This window comes from Macrobrachium nipponense, chromosome 40, assembly GCF_015104395.2.
Source record: "Macrobrachium nipponense isolate FS-2020 chromosome 40, ASM1510439v2, whole genome shotgun sequence".
In the NCBI taxonomy this organism is placed as follows: Eukaryota; Metazoa; Arthropoda; class Malacostraca; order Decapoda; family Palaemonidae; genus Macrobrachium; species Macrobrachium nipponense.
Window position 1 is genome coordinate 55,865,074 of NC_061101.1, and position 26,354 is coordinate 55,891,427.

At 36.6% G+C, this 26,354-nt stretch overlaps 1 protein-coding gene across 5 annotated transcripts in view; it reads left to right on the plus strand.

Moving 5' to 3' along the window:
- The window catches only part of LOC135212168 (RNA-binding protein Rsf1-like), a 90,421-nt gene that overhangs the window by 51,363 nt on the left and 12,704 nt on the right, over window positions 1-26,354 (plus strand). For 4 of the 5 annotated variants that reach the window (XM_064245596.1, XM_064245595.1, XM_064245599.1 and 1 more), the window contains exon 2: window positions 5,994-6,056. The exons of the other annotated variant lie outside the window; for it this stretch is intronic. In XM_064245596.1, coding sequence (XP_064101666.1) covers window positions 5,994-6,056 — 63 coding nt within the window. The remainder of the gene's footprint in view (window positions 1-5,993; window positions 6,057-26,354) is intronic. 5 annotated transcript variants of the gene reach the window in all.

Here is a 26,354-nt window from a genome sequence, read left to right on the forward strand (position 1 = left end):
TGGAGATTCAACTACTATGAGAACTTCTGTCTTGCCATCAGGGATCTCGGTCTCTAGAAGGCAATTGACTATCGTCTGATGGGTGCATGCCTTGAGAGAATCATCATCTTGTCTCCCAACATCGGTGACGAACGACGATTTGCATGGTTGTTCTTGGCATAACCCTTCAAAAGGCAATTGTCATGTGACTACGTCTCGGATGCATTACAGCTCACACTGCACGCAGTCAGTCGGCAGCTGTCGAAGAGTCTGAGATCGTCATGAGCTAAGCTGTGGACTTTGTATTGGTTGATCCAGATCAGTCATTACTTTGTCCTATTGACATGTTGCTGTACCCATAAGGATCGACACCCCCCATGGAGTGTCGGTGTCTTTATCCGCTGCGGACTGCTATTACAGAAGTGTCCGATGACATGTCTTTCTCCAAATATTACGAGACCGTGAGAGACTTCTCTGCAGTTGGATAGCCCAGTGGATGGGTACTTATCACTCCGAAAAATATGTCAGACAGGAAGATAAATAAGGTCTCATTGCGACCATATTTATCTTTCCCTTTGGGCCTACCCACAGGTCCTTGGAACCTCATTTCTTTGGACCTGTGGTGGATGCTTGCAGGTTTTGTTTGCTTACCCGGCTCCTTCAAGAGAACAAGTTGCATCTCGCCTATGGTATGCAGTTCTAGAGGTAAGAAGAATGTGAGAGTGACTGGCCTCTCCCCCCCCCACCCCCTCGTCCTTCCACTCCTCTTCCTTCAGGTTGAGGATAGGAATCGAACTTACACTGACTGCCGGGCGATTGATGCAGTAAGCTTACACATAGAGCAGCCTTTTTATGTTTCTTATCGGAATCATAGAAGCAATCCTGATCCTTCCTCTAGCAAGGGAAGGAAGGAGACTGCCAAGAATGCAAACCCTTCCCAGAACTTTGCATTAATGCTTCCGACTCTAAATATTCTTCACAGCTTTTTGAATAAGTTACGATTCCTCACTCATTTCGAAAAGGCCCAGAAGTCTGACTCTTGATCATGCAGCTCCTATACTCTGAACAAGCCATTTGCATTCTAGGTTTGTTTACAGTCTCAGCTGATTGTGTTTTACCGATATCATCAGTGTCTTTAGTTGTTGAATGGAACTTAATTCGAGATACATACAATTCCTTTCGTAAATGATCAAAGTTGGGTTTAACAAAGCTGGGTCTATGTGTTTTTCATACAGAAAGGTCGCAGTAAAGGGAAACCGTTGTTTTGTTTATGTTTCGTCGCCATTCTCAAACAACCACCAATAATACTAGAATAATAAACAATAATTATTGTACACAATCATCGTTCATATGCCTGAATTGTTTGAAACAGTTATAATTTTAAATTACAAACAGCTTTGTGTGCGGCCCCACTTGATGTTTGCTGCGTTCATCATAAAAGCGTGGGAGAACGTGAAAATATAGTGTCATAAAATAATTTTTAAAATACCATGAACGGTACCGAAGATTTTTATTGGCGACAAAGCTGAAATCGACCAGAATCCCTAAGGTGGTGGTAACATGTGATCAATCTAGTGATATGTATGCGACACCTTTAATGAAAAATTAATACTATGTTATCATGAATGTTATTACTAGTAATTACACCACCATTGAAATTTCTTAAAAGTTTCCGAAAGATAAGCGTTGTAGTCAGCGCAACTGCAACTCGATGTTTACATTTTTGCAGCGGGGATCGCATAGATAAAAGTTTCTTTCATTGATTTCAAATTATTCCTCAAATAAACTTTATGAAGATATGCCAATACATAATATATATGGTAAGATGGTTTTATTACTTTTATTATAATTTTATTTCATAAAGTGCATCTTTCTATATGTTGGTGGTTAGGCTATAGCACCGAGTCCAAGGGTAGCTTCATCCACGTTACCGGGGGTACGTGCACGATAATAGTCAGTTAGTAGTCAGCATTCTTTCCTCAGATTCAGTTAAAAACTAAAGGTTAAATTTAGCGTATATGCCCCTTGCCGATCTTTTCTCCATAGCGAGTAAGGATGTAGTAATGTAAGAAGATATCAGTCCTATTCTCCTTAACGTCATTTGTAGCATAACTACGGTAATTTTTTAATATATATATATGTATAAGCAAATACCACTGGAAAATGATAGGCAGAAATCCAAGCACTTTCGTCTTTACTAAGACATTGTCAAGGAATTAATGAAATACAGTTGGAAAGGAAGTTATCAGGGAAACAAAAGAATGGTTAATTCTCAAAAGGGTACAAATCAAAGAGATAATCCAGGAATACCGGATATCAAATGGTCACAAATTTGAATATACATTTAACCCTAACAGAAACTACAATGTATCCATATAAAGTCCAAAACATGTAAAAACTGAATATATTAAATTTTGTTGCTTATATTTATCTACAACTTTTTTATTTATGAAGCCATCAAGTTTAGATAAACCAAGGCTTAAATTTAGAACACTTCCATTATTTGACTTGATGAAACAAGGTTCAATATTTCTTTTAACTGTGGATTTCTCCCTATCATTTTCCTGTGGTATTTGCTTACTTACTAAAGTTACGTGCATTTACTGTGATTTTTTAAGCATATATATATATATATATGTGCATATAGTTGAAAAATCTCTCTCCGATGGTTGGCAACACGGTCCATGTCAAAGGAAATGTCAGGAACATTGCTTGCATTCATAAGCAGACTTGAGGGAGGATTGGAGGGGTGGATTGGGAGGCCAGGGAAAGTTTCCTAGGTGATGGGGGTTGCCTAGGTCAGAATGCTGGGCTGGATTGAGAGAGTAGGAAGACAGTGAAGGCTGTTACTGGAAGAATCACCAGAGGAAAGGGGGATGTTTGGGAGGATGGGTGGTTGGAGAAGTAGTTTCGTCAGCTGGGAAGAGGTGGGAAAGCATTGACTTAATGAGAGCGTTTTTGTATTCATGATTTTTACTTTTATGCATTTTCCATATTTATGTTAAAGGATATTACATTTTTGTACTATAACTTGTAATGAAGTAGTTAAGCACAATGCAAAGTGAGAAAGAAAAAAAAAGAGAACAATTGATACCGTGCTAAGCATACTCCTTCATACTTACAGCCTATAACACAAATACACTAACAGTAGACACACCTACATTCCATTTCTCCTTTATCATTTCTCATTTATTATTTTATTTTTTATCTGTTGAGGGTATAAATGAACGTCACCGTACATAATTGAAAAGAATGTAGAGGAACTGGTTGACAAGGTGGGGCCATCACACCTTATAAGGCAAATGAAATCTGCTAGGTTTGCCAAACAACTGGGAAGGACAGTGGATGAATTTAGAAATAAAACACTCCGAAGGGAAAGATTAGTTAAAGATGAAAGCACTTTCCTGATAATCCACACACTTCTGAAAAACAGGAAATTGATCAAAAGAGGATAAATGCCAGATTTTACCATCTGACACAAGAACTTAAACCCGAGACCATGGAGGGTCACAGTACGATGGCTATGGCAGAGTCCAAGGGTGGAGAACAAGGTTTGTATTGATAGTAACCATCTCTAAGAACAGTTGCCTATCAAGACTAAAAAGTCTCAAACCTTTAAAAAATTGCATAGTAATAAAGCAGAAACTAGTCAGGATTTACTGTAATTTTCCAAGGGGAACAATTGTACAATGGAAATTTCCAGGTGCAGTACATAGTGAAAAAATATTCTGGGTATAAAAAGGCAACTTCTTACCCTTAGCCCCATTACCTTGTCAGTACCACATTACCGCATATGTACACTAATATGTTTATAAACAGCCACCTAAACTTTTTAAATTGAAAACTTTATATTAAATCAAAAGAACTCCCTTATTTCCCTTACACAATATAACAATTTGTGTACTGGATATACTGTACATTTCCTTTGTGGTTATGTAAGAAAAAAAATGTATAGTAGGTATTTCACATATGCTCTCTCTCTCTCTCTCCTCTCTCCTCTCTCTCTCTCTCTCTCTCTCTCTCTCTCTCTCTCTCTCTCTCTAATAGCTAGAAAAAACAAGATTTCTCATCCACCCATGCACTTTATGGGAATTGTACTAATGACATGTATCTGTCTCAGCCAATTAAGAGTGATAAAATACAATGGTGTGATGACAATTCCAGTGGCAGAGTACTTTGAAGCCAAAAATAGTAGCTAAAACTCTCAAGAAGTCAAATGCCCACCTAACCCACCTCAAACTTTGTTACTTAGCAACCCCCCCCCCCCCCCCCCCCCCCCCCCCCATGAAAATCCTGGCATACCGCCCCCATAATAATCCCCTTTCATCCTGCTTAAAACTGTAAGTGTGTTACCAATGCTTCTTTCCACTTGCATAGCATTGCCAACCATCTCCGTGCAGTTTTTTTAATTTATAAGAAATTGCATATACAGGCAGTCCATGGTTATTGGTGGGGCTTCTATTTCTGAGGGGGTGACGATAAGTGAAAACCGCCATTAAACAAAAATTGGCGGTTTATGGCGCCATTATCTTAGGACACCTCTTGATGATATTTAGTTGCAGATAAGGTGAAACTGTATATATACATATATATCAATAAAAGTGATGCCACAGAGGAAAATGAAAAATGAGACCGGCCGAGACCTTTCAGTCTTAATGACCCTTTATTATAGGTAAGTCTTGCCTCTAGTAAAGGATCGTTAAGACTGAAAGATCTCGGCAGGTCTCGTTTTTTCCTTTCCCTTCGTGGCATTACCTTTATTTATACATAGCATCACATTTTATTATTTTGTGATCAAGTTATTCATATGTAGTATGCATAAATGTCCTTTAATATCTAATTTGCTCTACCCCAGAATTAATATATTTTCTTATAATGTTAACCAAAGGTGAATTTTTAGTTGATGATGGTTTTGCCCTCACGTGGATTCGAACCACCGCACAGAGGAGAAGTCGGGACTTCAGTGACGTCTTCTTACCAACTCGGCCGATGTCACTGAAGTCCTGATTTCTCCTCTGTGCTCTGGTTTGAATCCATGGGAGGACGAAATTATTATCAACTAAAAAATTCCCCTTCAGTTAACATATATGAAAATATAATTTCGAGGTAAAACGAATTGCATGTTAAAGGACATTTGTAGCTAAGTTAATGTGTGTATATGAATCACGGTGATGTGATAAAAATTCATTATATATATAAATCCCCAATTTGAACTAGCATGGATTAGCCACCTAATTATCCTAGAATATTTGTATTTGTAATGGTTTGTAGTGGCATATTTATACCCAATTTAAAGAAGCATGGATTGGCATAGTTGTCAGTAATATATCTAGAATATTTTTAATGGTTTGTAGCATTTTGTTTTAATATTAATCTTGGTTTTACTCTTAATCCCAGTGGTCAAAACAAGCCTATTATTACCAGAAAGTTATAAATATTAAGTTTAATGGTTAAGGTTATTTTGATTTAAGTTTTATTTGTTTCATTAAAAAATTTCTATAGAGTAGTACATAATAATCTGCTAGTTTTATTTTTTCATGTTCCAAAGAAAATGTCTTTATTGATAAGTTGAGCTGTATGATGCAATCAATTTGGAAATTATGTACTGTGAGTTTCATGTATGGGATTATATTGTACTGTGATTGTAAGGGTAATTTGTTGGGCATTTTAGATATTAGAAAAGTTTTATTGCTAAAGAGGCAGTCAGTGCCTCTTCAGGATTTCTTTTTTATACTCTTATGGTAAAATTTGTGTACAAATACTTTCCTCATATCAGAAAAACTTATTTAAAGCCTATTATTCTTCATAGAAAAATTGATAAGCTGAAATGAAATTATACTAGATGGTTTAAACATGATCTTGATTATCTCATTTTCCTAGAAATTTTGTAAAGTAACTAGTTGGAAAAGTAACTACAAATTTTGCTTGCATAACATTGCTTATATACTGTATGTACAGTTTTGACACCTGAGGACTCCTTGAAATAACTGAAAATATGAAACTCCTTACAACAGGCCACATGAAAAGATGTCGCAGTCACATCAGCTTTCTGAAGAAATAAACGGTCATGGGCAAAGGTAAAGTGAAATTGAAGTTAATAGTACGGATGGTTGGATGAATCTTAGTTCTGCTATGAAAGTCATGTAATTGTTGAACTTACCTTTTGGGCAGTAACCCTCTTTGACCTTCTGTTCTGTTATGGAATGGTGGTTAGAATAAATCAATGTTTATTATGATAGTGACTCGAAATGTGAAGGAGAGATTAATGTAGTTTATAGGTATGTTTCATGTAGTATACTGATTGTTGATACAAATTACAAATCATTGATATACAAATGCCTTTTCATCACTTTCATTGGTCAGAACAAGTCCAGAATCCTCTACATTGGTGGTGTTTAACTAATGAGACTAGTAGTGAGCTGCTTTTCTCTTATTAAATTGCTTTCAAAATTATTCTTACTCACCACTTGAGTAAATGTTTAGGTTTTTAAATGCTCATAAGATTTATTTCTATTTCATTGAATTATTTTTCAGAAGTTGTTACCCATATTAAATGTTTTATTTAATATGTTCAGTGTTTTACAGTAATTAGTACGTATTCATCTCCATTAACAATTAGTACATAATATTTCTTCTGCACTTTCTGCATGAATTTGTATCCAGTTTGGGTCTACATCTATGGTTTTTTGGGTCTTCTCAGTAGTCTTTGTGTTCATACTCCCATATTATTCAGACTTGTTTTTTGTGCAAAGGATCATCTGTAGCAACTTCAGTGGCAGCACTCTTCTCATTGGATATAGTATGGTCGTCATGGTCACAACATCTTCATCAGGCTATTATACTCAACTGCCATTAGTATAAGGATCTGACCTTTTTGGATGTGCTGAAGGTCTGGTACCTTATGCAATGTTAAAACTATCCAGAGTAATGATAGTGATATATTTCCATGCTGCATCCTTGTTGAAGGATTTTTCAAGTTTTGCTCCCCATTTTCATATTATACTCAGGTTATTTTCTTCTTCATTTTTAAACATTTCATCCAGGAACCTCCATAGGTAATCCCTGTAGGCATCATACTGTCATTACTATCTTGGTGTTTGGGGTGTATATATAGTATATATACACAGGCAGTCCGCGGCTTACGATGTTCCGAGTTTGCGACGCCTTTCAATTATATTCATCAGAAATTGTTTCCAGGCTTACAACTCATGTTCTAGGGTTACGACGTCAATCCAATGAAGGAAATATGACTCCAAAAAGGCAAAATACTGTACATACTTGAGTAATATTCAACTGCATGTAATGCTCAACCCAATTTTTACTGCATATATTAGGACTTAAGCATATGTCTCTTATAATGTTGCGTTTTGATTCTAGCAATCCTAGCCTATGTTAGCAATTGCTACTGTAGCCTAGTCTGTGATTCTGACGTCTAAACCTAAGAAGCTAAAAGCTTAGAATATGACAATAAAATGTATAAGTAATCAGTATGTACTCATTTCAAATAATTATTAATTAACCATTAACTATAATAAACAAATAAACAAAAAAAAAAAAAAAAAGTTTCCAACCTTTTGTTTACGTTCAACACTATGAGTAGCGAACGATCGCCAAGCAACCACTTTTACCTAGCATACAGTATAGTAATCATAAATGTTCATTATCTCTCTTCAACTATTGAAACTACCAAACAGTATAACCACTCATTTCTATTATTTATTCTATCTTTACCTAATGGAGATACAGAGTTACCAACAGCTATAATGAAACATATAATGACATTATAACAGAAGAAGAATTCTAGAAAATATTTGCAGGCTTCGATTATAGCAGTCTTTGATTAATTTTATATTTTGAATGCTTTGGATGATAATTTATTCACTAATTTTTTTTTAATTAAATGTATTGCATGACTAAGTTTTTCAATTTACAGCATCCTTTTACCAGTAGAATAAAAAATACGAATCTTTGTGAATCATGAATGAAGAAGTTATCAGCTGCTGCGCATATTATAGCCTAGAACACCCATAAATTAAAAACTACAAAATAATAATAATAGATTCTCAGATAAGTAAAACTACATATATATTTATTGTCGTGGTTATCATACAAAAACAGAAGTTTGTCGACTTCTGTGGAAACAAATGCTGCTTTGTTGACTTAGTTGTCATGAAATCCAAAGAATGTGGTAGGCTTAGCCTAGTCCCTAAAGTTTGCACTTTTTCAATATAGAAACAACATAACAATAATAAAAGTTTCCCAAATAAGTAAAACAACATTTGTATTTATTGTCGGTTGTCGGGAAATCCAAAGCTTAGGCTTAGCCTAGTGCCAAACTCTTGCGCATTTCTAAAATTAGCCTATACCACATGTAAAGTTCAGTCCCAAAATTTTAGGCAATAGAATTGGCCTTTAAATATCAAACCTTACAAGAGTATATACATTAAACAATATTTTAAGTTTTTTTTGATGAAAAGCACAATAAAAATGCAGTTAACATAGTTTTTTAATACACACCCAAAGCATTCACAGTAAGGTTTTCTTAGGATTTTTGATGATTTTTGACAAATTTTTGGCTCACGCCGATTTTCAGCATACTACGCATCTCAAAAACAGAACCCCGTCGTAAATAGGGGACTGCCTGTATATATATCAATAAATGGAAGAAGGAAATTGCTTATTTTTCACCAGAAATTGTCAAACAAGAATTGGAAAAAACTTCATAGGTATAAAGATACCTGTAAGAAACTTATTGATACCACTAGAGCAATTGCTTTTAATGAGAAAAATATATATATATATATACACCATATATTTCTATGTATAAGACGAGGTAAAAAAATCATGGCAAATTTTCATGAATTTATATCATATCTGTAGTATAGGATGACTTCTCAATTACAAAACCGAATTTTTTTTGGATAAAAGTGATTATTTGCAAAAATTAAACCGTGCAACTATATTTATAATAATGATGACCTAAAAGAAAGGTTGTTTGCTTGTTGTATCCAAATTACAGTATTACTAATTATCATTATTACAGTATTACAGAATATAAACATCGTCATGTATATCATTTGCGTTTGATATTGTTTACACTGAAAGTCTTGGCTGATTTGAGTATTATTGATATCTTCATTACCATAATTTGTTAGAAGAGATATAATTCAGAGATATCTTTTATCGAAAATTAGTGAAGTTTGGTTGAAAACGTGCACATATTACTTCATTGTATGAGCATTAGGTGTGATTTCTCCAGTTCTGAACATCACTTCTGCCTGGCAGTTATTAGTTTTATATTCAGCCTGGGCATTCTGGTTTTGTTTACATCGAAAAATATTCAGCTGATCATGTTTCGTTGATATCATCACAGCCTTTAGTTGCCGAATGGAACTTAATTCAAAAATACATTCCTTTTGTAAATGATCAAAGCTAGATTAATAATACTGATTCTATATCATATTTTTCATACATACATTGCCTAAAAGGGAAACCATTGTTTTGTTCAAGTTTCATCGCCATTCTCAAACAACCACTAATAACAATACAATAATGAGCGATAATTATCTTATACAATTATTGTTCATATGACTGAATTGTTCTAAACAGTTACAACAGCATTTAGTGCTGCCATGGATGATACTGAAGATGATTTGTATGATATTGACGACAAAGCCGACTAGCCGAGGAAGCCAGACTAGAATTACGATGGCATATGTGACCAATCTTGTGATATGTATTAAAAACTTTTAATGAAAACTGAATATTATGCTATCCTAAAAGTTATTTCTACTGTAATTACACCAAAATTGAATTTTTTGAAAGATTACTGAAAGATAAAGGTTGCTGTGAGCGCATCGGCGCAACCATAATTCGATGTTTACATTTTTCTCTGCTGGGATCGCAAAGATTAAAGTTTGTTTAACTGATTTAGAATTATTCTTAAAATAGGCTATTTGTTGAGAAGATATGCCAATAATATATATAAGGTTTAAATTGTTTTATTACCTTTATTACCATTTTATTTCATAAAGTGAGTCTTCATGCATGTTGGTAGTTAGGCTATAGCACTGAGGCTGAAGCTAGCCTACCGACACACATCTTAGAATTCAAGGTTTGATTTTTAGAATTGTAGTATAAGACAATCCCCAATTTTTAGGGATGAATTTTAGGATTCAAAGGTCGTCTTATATACGGAAATATAAGGTGTGACACACACACACACACACACACTCTCTCTCTCTCTCTCTCTCTCTCTCTCTCTCTCTCTCTCTCTCTCTCTCTCTCTCTCTTGTTTTTAAAGCAAGAAAATTTTTTCCACAAGGAAAGCTGGGAATTTTATTACCTAATCCATTCCAGACCTCCAAAGATACAGCAAACTAGAATTTAAGAATCCTAACTGCAGAAATTACATACAAAAAATGTAATTAGCTTATATAAACCAACTTTTGCTCTCACTTAACCAGTAATTGGTCCAGTTAATGGCATGTATGGTAGTGGTGAGGAATAAAGATGAGGAAATAGATTGTTTGGGAGGACAGTCCCAGTTTATCAAAAAGGTATAGAACTGTTCCTAAGAGGTTGTTTCTTTATTCTGTTTGTACCACCACTTGAAATTCAATGTTTCTCACTAAAAACTTATCAATAGAGGTTTGCTTTTCCATGCATTTTGAAGTCCTAAATTGGAAGGTATGGTATACTACAGCAATTTTTTGGGATGTTTTTCTAGAAAACGATGCCCTTTCCTCCAATTTGCAAGCATTTCTTTTCATTAATGAAATACTGTACTGGTGTCATCCTTCCCTCCTTTAAAGACAATTCACCAGCTGTTGTCTGCCATTGAGCCCTCTGAAGGCTCTGCAGGTCTTCTGTGGTGAGCTCCCCTTTGTGCTCCTCCTCTACCACTTCCACATCAACATCACTGACCTTCAAGGCCATGGTCTTGCTCAGAGGCAATATCCTCCATATAACAAGCTCAGCCTCAAAGCCTTTGAGGTTCAAGTAGAGTTCATGGTCCTGTAATAGACCTCCCCCCCTTCCCATGTTTTGTCTGTAAGGCTTGTGCAGTAGAGGATGTTGAAAGTTGTTCTTTCAGGACTCTATGAAGGTTAATTTTCTGTCAGAGGTGACTTCAAATCAGGCTTTGCTGTAGAGTTGCTTAAAGTTTGAAATTATTTGCTGGCCCATAGGTTAGATGAGAGGTGACTTGTTAAAGGGCAAGAACTTCAGTATTTCTTGGTGGTAGGGCCAACCACTTCATCCACCCACTCTATAATAAAAATTGCCTGATTACCCAAGCCTTGTTGGTGGCCTCCCACCTTATTTTTAGTTTATTTTTCATTACATTATTTTTTTCTCAAGAACCCTTGGGATCTCTTGATTAGACAGACAAGCAAAGGTTTCAATTTTAAATCTCCACTTGCATTCTCACAGAATGCCCTGGCAGAATCTTATCAATTTCTGTTTAATCAGTCATTTCCCATTTACTAGTATCTAATTGTAGAGCATACAGTAGATTGGTTGATTGTAAAGCCTGTACAGCTTCTCAAAGGATTTGTTAGCATTTGCACAGATATCAGAGGTATTTTTAAGTGCATACATCATGATGTCTCCTAGTGCACTGTATATATACATGGTCTTTTCTTTTTCAAGATGTTATGTCACACATTTGTACATCCATAGAAGGCATTTCATAAACTGCCAAGGCAAGAAATTATTGTATGTTGGCTAAGAAAAGGTAAAGGGGATCAGAAAGATGTATTTTGTGAATGATGTTACTGTAATGTAACAAAGTAGCATTGTCTCACTGGGGAGTGAGTATCTAAGAAGTATTTTTTATAATGTCGAGAGTACACTATAAAAGTGGAATAGAAAATTTGATTGAAAAGCATTAAAACCCAACCAAGCCTACAGTGACAGTGAAAAATTTGAAACAGTTGGAGATCTGACTACATTGGAAAACATCAACAACAACAACCACCACCCTGCGATGAGCTGAAAGTTGTGAATATGTAAAATCCCACTAAAATTGCTGGGATGAGAACTACCTATTTTGATAGTTTAAAAAAAAAAAAAATGCTTTACCTGAGTGTTTTAATAGCTTTTATCACCAAAAGTACATTTAGTCACAAAAATATGAAAATACAGTAAATTCTGAATATTTCTCAGTGAAAAATCCACGAATGTGCAAGTCTGCGAATAAGGGAATGTTAACTGTAGTATACAGTTATCCTAAGAGAGGTACTATAGGGTTATCAATTGTAACATAGGAAAACTTTTCATGGTTACAAAATGTAATTGCAATATGCATTGGATTTTAAAGTGTTGCCTATTTACAACAAAAGCTAACAGTGTTGAAATGGAGATGACCTGAGAGTTGGAAAAGCAGACCTTTTGGAGCTAAAAATTTCAGAGATCTCGGTAGCTTCCTGGATTGTGTAAATGGTATCGAGAGGACAATAAAAGAGCGCCTCAGTGGCGTGGTTGGTTTGGTGTTTGCTTCTCACCTCGGTGGTTGCAGGTTCGATTCCTGGCCATTCCATTGAGGAGTGAGAGATGTGTATTTCTGGTGATAGAAGTTCACTCTCGACGTGGTTCAGAAGTCACGTAAAGCCGTTGGTCCCGTTGCTGAATAACCACTGGTTCCATGCAACGTAAAAACACCATATTAACAAACAATACAAATTACATAAAGCTCTCTGAAGGAAGTGGAATTACAGTTGGAGTGCTTATATACAAATATCCCCTAAGTAAATAGAAACAAGAAGTGAGCTGCATGTATAATGCCACAGGTAATGTGGAACTAAGCATGACAGAGAAGTCCCAAAATTGCTGAGTAAAGACTTGCCATAAGACCTGAACCAGATTGGAATTCAGTCAGAAAGTGCACAAGAATTAAGGCAGTTGAGAGAACTTTTGTACAACCCCATAAAGGGAAATCCTGATGTCAGTGCCAGTGATAATTATGATAATGAACATCAAAAGTAAGCACTAAGCTCTGTTGATATTCAATTTTTAAAAAGCTGCCAAAGTTTGCAGAGCAGGTGACTTCTAGGAGTTGCTGTATGGAATGACTTGATGTTTACAATATTATTGGTGAATTGGTTTTAGAAATGTTGAAAAGATAAGAGTGGAGTTTGTAAGAGAAGACTGAGAGCAAAATGTAAAGAGAACTAAAATGATTCTGATTGGAAATCAAGCATGGAAAAAGCCATTTGTTAAGTGACAATGCAATGGTACAAGGGAGGTTGAGAGGCAAATGCTGGTCTATGTATTGATTGTAATGGTGCCGTGGAAGATGCATGGGCTGTAGAATGGAGCAATTTGTTGTTAATGCTGGAAATGAATGAGAAGAGCTGATGGTGGTCTTTCTTTTGGTAAACTTATCTGCAAGTAGTTGGGTTATGATTTTGATCATCATACACATCAGTAAGCAAATCTGCATGGTTTCTTCCTGTTGATTGTAATCTACTTCTAGAAGATCTTGCCAAAACAAATGTATTTTGTTTTTTAGGCAGAATAAGATTTCCAAGCTGGAAATGTTTTTCCTCGGGTCATTGATCTGTGAGATCCTGGAAGCCTATCAAATCATTGGCTCCCATTCCTTACACAAAGCAATTGTATGCAATTGTATTGTGCTGCATTTCCTCAGTTTTACCCTTGTTAACACATCGCATCACTTCACAGATTGGTTCATGTGGAAAATAGTTACCTACTGTGTTCATGATACTACTCTATTATCATGCACTTGTACCATTTCTAGGATAATTGTAACTGCTTCTATATCCTTTCTTTATTTATATGAAATTGATTTAGAAGCCACATTAATTCTTTTCAAACGGTACCAATTTCAATAAGTCAAAGTAATTCTAACAATCTTGCTTTTGTGAAGCAATGAGAATATTTCAAATGATACTTAGGTATTGATATCTTCATTACTACACCCAACAAATCCATGACAACACACTGCCCTGAAGGTTCCTCAGATTGTCAAGTAGAATTTTTATTGATCCATCATCTCTGCATAGCATCCATATTTCGTAACGGTATCATATGGCTGTGTATTTAAAGTACATCCTGGTACTTTGCTTACTAAAATATGCTACCATGAATTCATCAAAGCATTTTTATATATACTATATATTTCCCACTGGCATACCTTTTCAGTCATTGATTAACATTAGAATGAAACTTTGGCAACCTTGTTTCGTTTCTATATTATTATTATTAATAGGTGTTAGTTTTTCCAGACCTCTGAGTTCGTTTCTATAAATTTTGATTATCGTCAAAGTGAAAATATTCAACTTTGTGTTTTTGAAACTACTGAAACATATAGATCTGGTTGATTACTCCAGCAAACTCTCTTTGGTGTTACATGTTATATTTAAAGAAAACTAGAATTCCAGTAAAATGTTTTTTTGAGTTCACCAATGGAAACCTAAAACATTATAACATTTTTTATCTTTGCCAGCAACTACTTAGGCTAGTCTAAGTTGGTAAAGAGAGGTTGGAACTAGGTAGTCTAGGCTAAGAACTCGACCACTTACGTTAGGCCAAGTTGGTAAAGGTAGGTTCAAACCAGGTAGGCTTGGCTAAGTAAGTCGCCAAACCTAAACCCACTTAGTTCATGAAAAACAGGAGATATGTAGTTTCTCATCCTTAGCAGAGGAAATTCAGGGGTGTTCTTGAAGTCTTGGTCTAGACTCAAGAACCTAACCACTTGAGTAGGTCTGATCCATAGATCTGAGGAGTTATAAAATCATTCCACTCGCACCAAGAAAACGTCTTGTGCGATTCAAATTAATTGAATCATGCTTCAAAAGCTTAGTAATGGTTCTACAGAACTTCACTGTAAACGAACCAACCTGTTGACTAACTGTAACTACCTACGAACATTTGACTGCTGCAGTGCATTGAAATAGTATTGCGTCAGCTGGTAGAGTAGAGCACGGTATTATAGTTGTAGTTCATTTATTTTTAAATTGTAAGCTTTTCTGAAGTTGACATACCAGTAAAATGAAAAACTTCAACATTTCCGAGTAATGCATACAGTATTAACTGCCCAGTTTTATTTGGTCAGAACATTTTCTAGGCCAGCTGTCACTTTCACTGCAAATGGTTAGGGCTTCAGCTGGTACAATATATATTTTGATTTTAGTTGCTGTAGATTTGTGTGGCAGTTGTCATTATTATTGTAATAATAAACATATGAAAGCATAGCCTTCAGCCTGTAGGATACACAGGAAATTTCCAAATTTATTTTAAGAAAAGTTTGTGTTATGATGCTAGGAAATACACTAATTGCCATGTAATACTTGTGATATTTTAATGTCTTATTTGAATTACTTGAGGACATAAGTGTGCTTGTAAATCTACATGACTCCTCAATTTTTAAACATTTTTTATAGCTTTAATGACAACAAAGAAACTGGATTGTAGCATCAAAGGTCAGTTCACATGAGTAGCTTTTTAGTATAGTATTTGGTAATGGTTTGGCATTTTTTTTCTAACACATAGGTGCTGAAGTATTCCTAATTCACAATTGTTTACATCATTTTTGTACACACAATTAATTTCTCATCACGCTACTGATTGACTGCTAATGTAAATGGAGTAACAACTCCTCTTATCACTAGTTCCCACATGCCAGTTAAGCACCACTAATATACAGCAATTTGGAATTTGGACTTGGATGACTTACTGAGGTTGTGGAAAGATGTTTATGAAATAATGGTTTACTAGGTCAGTTCACGATGGAAAGTTTATGCATTATATTTCTTAGTGCTCTTTGTTTTATTTTGGATGTTTTACAGTGAAATTTAAGAGGGTTGATTTAATTTAGATAATTTTTATTTGAATTTGGGAAAGAATGTATGCCTAGGAAATTTATTACAGTAATTTTACTCAGTGAAGTTCCTGCAAGGCTGGGCACAATACCCTACAGGTGGAGCCCTTGAAGTTGCTGTCTTGTTTATGAGTGTGAGGACTTTGCTTCTGATGGGTCTTTTTAACATTGAACGGTAACCATATCCTCTGAGTATTCTTAATTTTATTTGTTCCTTAGAACATGGTTCCCTCTTCCGTCACTTATACATTATAGCTAGGTTCTCGTAATCAAAATTAATATGTATTTGTTAATTATTGGGAGAATGGTATTGGATTTTAAGAAATAATTAGGGATATGGCCTGACTGGATATTCTTAGGTCTTTGCACTAGTGCAATTATTTGGCAGGAAGAGTATATTTAATTTGATTTTGAAAGGTACATAGTTAATCATTACATGCAGCAAAGTGCTATATGTACTTTGAAATTTCAAGTCACTGAGTATTTTCCTAAGCATGTGATACAAAGTGAATATTTTCTTTTAAGCATAGGGTTGAATTTAGTTCCTGAAGTTACATTTGAATTGTCAATGTAATGTTTTTATGTATTGAAGCCTACAGAATTTTTATTTATTTAATGATTATGTAAAAGAATATAGAAAGGGTCTGGTATTTTTTCTTTACTACTCAATTTAATCCTTTGTAATTTTTCTTCTTCCTGAGTTGGCATTGGATACTAGAATTCCTCAAAAGATGAAGTGTTCTTGTGATAGTGAAGGAAAATTCTCTTTGGTGGCACAAATTTTAGAATACTGTCTGTTAATGGTTACAACTTTGGGCTTTAGGTTAACCAGTTCTGTAATAGTAGTTGAATGCACTGGATAAAAAAGTAGAGTACACTATTCAAGTATTAGTAAATTAAGGTATTATATGGAGGAGGTTTATCTGTGTGCAGTAGACCAACATAAAATGGTTGGTGTCTTTGTTGATGGATTGGTAGTTCATTATTTACACTTCATTTTGTTTTGATGCTAGCTATAAGCCAATGTGAAGTAAGACTGGAAATGCTTTAATAGTATTTCAATTTTATTTCAAGCATAGGCGTTGTTACCTTCGGGATTGTTGCATTGCCAAGGACACTTGAAGGTAGCATGGACCCAATTTTCATGAATGGCTGCCATTGCTATGCAGCTAAAGGAACTTCACCCTAAGCATTTGTCAGGTTTTTTTTGTTTAATACAGCTAAATTTTTGGCCCATGTTAGAATTCATTTAGTAGCTGGCTGTAGTAAACAGAATGACAGTTTATGCTGTTAGGTTAGTGTGAAAAATAGAATGGGTTAAACTGATAAATATGCTGAAGTATAATCTATTCAAGATTATAGATTCATTTGAGGTACACGAAGTAGTTGATTTGGCATATTTGAAAGAATTTTTTTTTTTTTTCCAATTGCACTTAATGCCAAACCGTGCAATAGTTCAGATAGTACTACAAGAGAATCAGGTATACGGTTGTGGTCTATCCTACGAATCATTGGGAATAAGCATGAAAAATTTGTTCAAAAGGAATTATTCAGGGACAGCTTTCATTGTAGTAAGCCTGTATGTTTGGAGTGCAAGGAGTGTGATGCAGACAGTTAATTAAGTGGCCCTTGGAGGACTAACAAGGGAGATGCTTTTTCTTTAAATTCCAAAATATCAATTTTTGGACTTACAATTCTGTGGTCTCAAGTGATATTGAAATACGACACAACAGGAAGTTGTGAGTACTGACATTTTGTCTGTCATGTTCTCTCTAAGTCTACATTAGCATCAGACAAGAAAGTATCAGACTGAGCTTCCATAATAGGCTGAGGATTAATGAAACGTACAAGAAAGTGAAATTGATAATACGTATTGGGTACGATAGGGGTGTTGGTAGAGGGATGAAATTTATGAAAGGAAGAACAGAAATTAGGAAAAATTCCGACTACTCCCATTAGTTAGAATGGAAATAAAGCTGTCACATGGAATTTGCAAAGACTAAAGATTGAGGAGTGAAGATCTTAAGGAGGGATTTTGGTTAATTAGGACCAAAACAGACCCATCAAAAAGTTTAGTACATTAATGAAATTACCCAGAAGTTTATGAGCATAAAGGACTGCAAAGGAAAAAAGTAGGACAGGGTGCAGTTATTGTTGTTCCCCCTCTACTGTGAGAATACTATATGGAAATATCTGTACTTATGGCCTTGCATTTAGTTTGCCCTCTAGGGTAGGTTAGGGGAATGATAACTATCTTCTGAAGAATAGTGAGTTTTGCTTTATTTGTGATTGCTGACCATTTTTATAAGGTGTAGCTGCCTTATTAGTATTTTTTTTCTTTTTGAAGTGAAGTATAATTTTTATCTGAAGTTACTATATAAGTAGGTATTTGAATATAGATATCCTTGGAAGTATTTATTTTGAGAGACTACATGAATTTAGAAAGTTTTACTTCTTAGTGGTGAAAGTAGTTGTGATGCCTCTAATTGGCAGCGAATTATTCAATCAGTCTGGTTCTACTTGAAGAGAAATCAGAAAGATGTTTGTGATATTCTGTTTGCTGTAAAATGCTACCATTAAATGGTCTTCAATTTTCATGCTGTATGTAGTAGGATTAAAAATCAGAAGGAAGGCATGAAAAGATCATACAGAAGTCTCTCTTCTTTGGAGTATTTATCATTTCCTTAAGCGCCATGCAGATGCAGAGGGTATCTTTTGTATAGGTTGCAAAATATGTTGTAGAGGGGATAAGAGATTTTATCATAGACATGTTCTGCAAACTTAAAAATTAAGAGAGATACTAAGCAACCCATGAGGCTTTTTCTTTTTTAAAGACTAATATACTTGGAGATTTTTATGAGTTACTTTATTAATAGAATTAGCTTAGGATTAGCTTCTGTGGAGTGTTAAGCTAATTAGGCCACAAATGTAGAGCAGTATGCATTACTTCGGCCTTTCTTTTTATGGTGATCACTGGCTGGCTCTGATGACCCTTTTAAACTAAGTCAAAAGAAGAATAAGTTGAAATCAAAAGATGCAAATCACAGCCCTATTCATTTTATATACATAAACTATATTGTGTGTTGGATGGCCTCAACTGCTACTATGCCAGGTCACTTGGTGCACATTTCATATAGTATTCAAGCCCATTCGTCTTGCCTGCAGAAGAAGAAGGTAGTCTCACTATGCACGCATTCTCTAGATCCATGTATGCACAGTAGTAACTAACCTATTTTGTGATCATGTGGTACTTGTTACACCTCTTATTCTTTCCAGGTATAGTTACTTCACAGAGGATTACTTTTCCAGCTCATATTACTAATATTTTCCAATTTTCTTATATTTATTAATTCTATTATAATTAGTATGTGGAATGTGCAATTAATCAAAGAGCAAACCAACTATTCTTCCTAGTCATTATTCCATAGAAAATGCCTTTTACCCACACATGCTGATTTTCTATGACGTAAGAATAATTTCACTTTCATAGAAAATTGTAGAAACAAGAGATTTGATGACTCCTTTACTATACTGATAAGAAAAACTTATAATGATACTTATAACATTTGAAGTGACTTAAGCAGATGATATTGTGAGTCCACAGGTGGGTGGTACTCTTCAGTGTTATATTGTCACCTGCATCCTAAGTGTAACTGTCAGTGAATGAAACACCTTATTGATCTTGTGAGGGTGTAGCTTTGGCAGTGTTGCTTCATGCATTCCAGAGTATGCTTTTAATATTTTGTACATAGTTCACAATCTTTTATATAATTTATTAAAGTTGTTTTAAAGGGTCAGCCCATGTTTTTGTTTCATCAAACAAACTCATTACTTGTATATTGCCTTGTATCTGTGAATGCAGAAATACCCTTTTACTCTGTTCAGGGCTGGGTTTCCTTCACATACCCAAACCTGCATATAACTTCACGTATACATATTACTTTATATTCGTGTGACTTCCTTGTGCTGTAATTATTTTATTTATACATTTCACTTTGGTCATGTATATTGTCAGTTTTAAAGTATAGGCAGTCCTCAGTTATCGACCGGAATGGGACTGTTTCACACCACCATTTTGGCGACGACTATTTGACGCCGAACTGTTTTTGGCACCAACCTTTTTGGTGCCAATTTAGACTAATAAATGAAACAGTGTGTGTGTGTGTGTATGATGACAAACAAACTAATGTAACTATCTTGTAAACTACTGCAGTAATTTGTAAAATTAACAACGTGTTTTTCTTAACAACCACTGTGCAGATATATTCAGAGCTTTAACAACATGCTTTTCTTAACAACTACAGTTAGTTTTGATAACAAACAAAACTATGATAAAATTTAGTGATTTAGTGCTACAGAGAAAAAGTCTTTTTTTTATTTTCTCTTAGAGCCCATATCAGAAATGGCTGAAAATATTCTTAGCAAGAGAGATAAACCAAACTTTTCACACAATGGATATTCATAGGTTTTTATGAACAGCGAACAATAGGTGTTGAGGATAGAACCAACAATCATGCTGAGGCAGCACACAGAAAAACATATGCTGAATTGGGAATGAACCATCCAGTTATTTGGAAGTTCATCGGTGGTATTAGGAAAACACAAGAAGATCGTGATACCTACTATGGGCAGTTGAATGCTGGGAAAGCTTCGAATCAAAAACTCCTAAAATACATTCAGGCTGATGAGCATATTCTAAACGTCGCAAAACATTTTGACTCACGGGCACCACTTGAATATCTAAAAGGTCTGGTCTACAATTATGATATTAAGCCTTGCCGAGGATGGGGGGCTTAGGGTTCAGCAGCTGGGCCCTGATTGGCCTGGTGGGAACTACTTTCTCGCTGGGCCTTGGTGCCCAGCTGTTGATCCAACTAAATAAGTCAGCCCTTTTCCTTTTACTAAAACTTTTCTTCCTTCTGCTTCCTCCCTCTATAAGGCACGTTTTTATGTTGATGACTTGGATTGGTTTTGGACATGATTTGGACTTGTTCATTGGATTTGATGGAGGGTGAGGATGGTTGGCATGCCACCTCATCCGTAGAACTCGAGTACCTAACGTGGTCGAGCGAGGGGAAAAGTTTAGATGTCAAACCCCGCTCTTAGTGCTGGGTCTGATCTCGACGGACATCATGACGCCTTAAGCACTGAGGGTGGGGGTGTATATCTGGGTGGTACCCCTAGGGCAGCCCTGTATGGGATAACACTGTCCTCTAAATGTGGCTCCATGGTGGGTGGGGGACTACCTGGACGAATCATCAATTCTACGTCTTATGGACACACTAAAACCTTCTGTTGACGACTTGGGCAAGGATAAGGACAAGGAAAATTTTGGTAATTCTTCATTGTGACTTTGGAGCCTTTTTCTAATGAGCTCCTTTGTTCAAAAACAAATTTCATTTTGTACTGCTAAAACCAGTCCTTTAGACCTGGGAATTATGAAACCTTATTCAATGAATTTTGTAAATTTGGGAACGTAAAAGAATTACGGAATAGACTTGGAAAAATTACGGTTGTTTTGAATTTTGGATATTTTCAACAATGAATCGGAAGCTCACAGGCCTACAGAGAGTTTAGGTCAGACTCTATGAGTGTTGGACTGTAGAGGCAGAAGAGGTCCCTAGGTATCTTGAGATATATAGACCACCAACTGAAACTAAAGATTTGAATAAAATAAGTAAAACCCCCAGATCACCAGACCCAGCTAAGTGGTTGATTATTTCAACACATGGTGAGAGAGGCAACCTCTTCAAGGTGAAAAGGTTGGTTAAGCCAGAAGATCGGCAATGTTGGGAGCCCAGAAGTAACTCGCTTTGGGCGTAGTAGTTTTTTAGTTCATGCCAAGACCAATGTTCAATCAGTAATGCTCCTAAATTTAAAGCTTGATCCCAAAGGTATGATAAAAGAGGTAAAACCTCACTATAATTTTAGTTACGCAAAGGGTGTCATCTTCAATGAAGATTTACATGAAATGGACGAAGAGGAAATTTTGTTGGAGATGTGTCCAGACGTGGTTTGGAAGGTTTTCAAGGTGCCCCGCTCGTCTATGATTATTTTAACATTTGTAAGTCCTTTTTTGCCATCTGAAATTGTTCTTGACAATGAAATTATGAAAATTCGTCCTTATAGACCGAGAGTGCTCCAGTGTTTTAAATGTTTTGGCTTTGGACACTCCTCAAATGTTTGCACCAGAAATAAACTTTGTGAATCGTGTGGCAAGCCTGAGCACGAGGAATGTTTCTGAACCGGTAATTTGTGTGAACTGTAAGGGTGAACATCGAGCCCGAGATAAGAAATGCAGTGAATTTAAAAAGAACAGGAGGCATTACTTAAATCTATCGCTGAACACATCAGTGTGGGACAGGCCAGAAGCTATTGGGAAGGAAAACTTATTCAGATGCCTTGAAGGCACAACAGCTGGATATTGCTACTTCTGGTGCCCCTTCAGGTGGTGCTCCCCGGGGGTCCCCTAATGGGGTTTCCCATGCCCTCTCTGGTGGGGCTCCCCGTGCCCCCCCTGTTGGGGCTCCCCGTGCCCCCCTTGGTGGGGTTCCCCGTGCCCCCCTTGGTGGGGTTTCCCACGCCCCCTCTGGTGGGGCTCCCCACGGCCCCCCTAGTGGGGCTTCTCATGGCCCCTCTGGCGGGGCTCCTCATGTTGTAGAGACACTGGTCAAGCCAGGGGACCCTGTTGTTTCAAGGGTTCAAGCCAGGTCTCAATTTGTTGACGGACTTTTTCCTCTGTCAAATGGGACATTGCCTGACATTGAGCCCTCACCTGATCTTGACATTACAGTGCACCGTGGAGATGACGGTGAGGAGATAGAGGCCCTCTTTATTTCGTCAGAAGAGGGCCCTTTCTCCCTCTTCGCCTCATTCACGGTCACTCAACAATCGTAGAAAGAACAAAAGTAAAACTGAAAGGGCAAGTGAAAGCCCATCTTCTAAAAGATCTGTAACACCTAGATCTAGGTCAAATAGTACTGGTAAAACTGATAAGATCCTCTCTCACCAGGACAACAGATTCCTAAATTAGTAGGGAATTTTAAGATCCCTTCCTCCTAAATAATGGCGCTCATGCAATGGAACATCCGTGGATTTATACCAAATAGAGAGCAAGTTCGGGTTCTGTTTAGGGAACATGATTTATCTGCGATGTGTCTACAAGAGACAAAGTTGGGAGAGCACACACCCAATGTGGGTTTTAATTATTCATTTCACAGTCTCCCTCCGCCCCTGATAGGTGTACGTGCTCAGGGAGGCACAGGCATCATAGTCCGCAAGTCTGTTAATCACAGGGTTGTTCAATTGAACACTGTGTTGCAGGCTTGTGCAGTCCAAATTTTTAATTGTAAATGGATCACAATTTGTTCTCTCTACCTTGATCCATCATTAGAAAGTAGATTGCAGGATGCGCAGGGTAATCCTCGTCAGCTAGAATTAAACGATCTTCAGACACTGATAGACCAGCTTCCTAAACCCTTCATTCTGATGGGGGATTTTAATGCCAAGCACACTCTCTGGGGAGAGCCAAACTGCGACCGGTGGGGTTTAATAATAGAACAGCTGCTTGACTTAAATGACATCACTTTAATGAATGATGGTTCCCCCCTACAAGACATGATGTTTTTCATAATACTGATTCAGCCATTGACCTCACTATCTGCTCTTCGTCTTTGAGGTTAGATTATCAGTGGGTATAGTACCAGAATGATCATGGCAGTGATCATTGGCCCATTCACTTAAAGTATATGAAAAATATTCCATCTCCATGTTTACCAAAATGGAAAGTAGGGGAGGCTGACTGGGGATTATTCAAAAAATCTACTGAAGTTGATAGAGAGATAACTGATTTTCAGAGCCCAACATCTGCTTATGAGTATTTAATCAGTATATTGCTGTGTGGTGCCATGCTGTCTATTCCTCGAACTTCTGGTAAACCTCGTCGTCCTCTAGTACCTTGGTGGAGCGATTCATGTGCCTTGAGCCGAAAGATAACAAGAACTTGCTACAAGAGATATCGTAGATATCCTTGCTTGGTCAATAAAATTATCTATAAAAGAGCTCTTGCTAAGCAAAAGAAAACATTTAAGCAGGCAAAGAGGGAATCGTTTATCAGATATTACCGAGTTGAAATATGATTCCCCTATGTCATTAGTCTGGAACAGAATCCGAAAGCTGCAAGGGAAATTTTCTCCACCTCCCTTGCCTATATTGAAAATTGATGGCTTACTCATATCTGATTATGGAGAAGTTGCAGAAACCTTTGGTAGGCATTTCTCTAATATATCTAGTGCCCTACATTACTCTACTGCATTCAGGAATATTAGGGACGGTACCACGGTTGTTCCTGCTGTTAGTTCAAATTCAGAGTCATATAATCTTCCTTTCACCATGAAAGAATTAGATCAAGCAATCTCGTTATCTTCCCCAACATCTCCTGGGGAAGATGATATACTGTACTCAATGATTTTTAATTTGCCTAGAAGTACAAAACAATTTCTTTTAGACATTTTAAACAGTTTTTATCTTCAGGAACTTCACCAGTGTCTTGGAAGATATCGATTATTGTGCCTGTTTTAAAACCTTTTAAAGTTTCCTTCCTTCCTAAGAACTATAGGCCAATTGCTCTAACCAGTTGTGTTAGCAAGATTTATGAGAGGATGGTCAATGCTCGACTTGTGTGGTATTTTTGGATTCAAAGAATCTTTTATCTAATCGGCAGTTTGGCTTTAGGAAAAATAGAAGTACTTCTGACCCTTTGATGTTCCTTACTCGGGAGATACAGAATGCTTTTGCTGTGCAAAACCAGACTGTTGCAGTGTTTTTTGACTTAGAAAAAGCCTACGACACTACCTGGCGAGGGGGTATCCTTTTGCAACTTGTAGAGTGGGGTGTTTGTGGGTAATTTGTTCTATTGTCTGAAAGATTTTTTTGTCAGAACGTTACCTGAAAGTAAGAGTTGGGCTTTCTTACAATTTTCCTCTGCTTACCCTTCAAGAAGGAAGGGTTAACCTCCCAGGGTGTCAGAAGCGTCCTTAGTCAACTACTCCTTTAATGTAGCTGTCAACGGCCTACTAGAACAAGTTCCTGTCGGGGTGCATGGTCTGGCCTTTTGCTGATGATTATGCAATAATCTGTAGCAAGTCTACAGCTGTCGAAGCTTGTCAAAAGATCCAGACTGCTATTAATGCTTCAACATTATGGGCCAGTGCTAAAGGTTTCAAATTTTCACCAGAAAAAACCAAAGCTATACGATTTTGCCGATTAAGAAGAGTGGAAGAGATCCCTACGCTGTTTTTAAATGATTCGATTTTACCTTATGAAGATAGCATTAAGTATCTAGGTATTACATTTGATACGAAATTAACTTTTACTCAACATGTTAATGAAGTTGTATGTAACGTGAAGCTTCGTCTTAATATTCTAAAAGTTGTTTCTAATTTTAATTGGGGGGCAGATCGAATCACCCTTTTGAGGATGTACCAGATTTATGCCTAAGCAAAATTGATTATGGTTGTCAAAATTTATGGTTGTGCATGCAAGACAACACTGCAGAAATTAGATGTTGTCCATAATTTGGCTTTACGTATTTGTACGGGAGCCTATAGAACTTCTCCAGTAGAAAGCCTATATGTTGAGTCAGGTTTTCCCCCACTATTTATCCGTAGGGAGGAATTAGGCTTGAGAGTCATATCAAGAGTACTTGCATCAAAGCTGAACCCTAATTATAAGTATGTTAGAGAACCAACTGATAGAGCCCAAAATAGACCTAGACTGCCAAAGCCGCTTGAAGTTCGACTAGCAAGCTCTGCCAGGGAGGTGGGATTACTACCCCCTGCAGTAGCTGAAATTTCGCCCTCAAAATTTCCTCCTTGGAATAGGCACTTTTAGAAATCTGCCCAATTAGGGACAGCAGGAGTATCAGCTCTGTGATCAGTTGAGGGCAAGTTTTTTGGACCATGCTTTTGAACATGGTGATTCTCAACATATATATACTGATGGTTCGAAGGGTTCTGATGGTGTGGTTGCTCTGTAGTGGACTAGTGATAATATTATTAAAAAGAAGCTTCCATCTAATTCCTCTGTTTTTACAGCTGAACTGCTGGCAGTTTTGACTGCTCTTAAGTATAATTTTTTATAGTTCTTATACTAACAAGGATTTTTACCATTTTTACGACTCTTTAAGTGTTTTATCTTCTCTTAAAAGCCTAGTCTCTTGCAACCCTTTAGTGCAAGAAGTACAAGATTGGTTTTATCTTTTAATTAATAGAAGAGGTTTTTCTGTTAGGTTTTGTTGGGCTCCGTCCCATGTTGGAATTGTTGGGAATGAGCGAGCCGACGCTGCTGCTAAGGCTGCAACTAGGCTTAGGCACATTTCCAACATGGGCGTCCCTGTTTCCGATTTTAAAAATACCATTCGATTTTATTGTAGAGACCAGTGGCAGGCCCACTGGTCTACTTTAGATAATAATCTTAAATTAAAGTCGATTAGGCCTTCTGTTCATCCTTGGCCTCATAGCCGGATGGATAG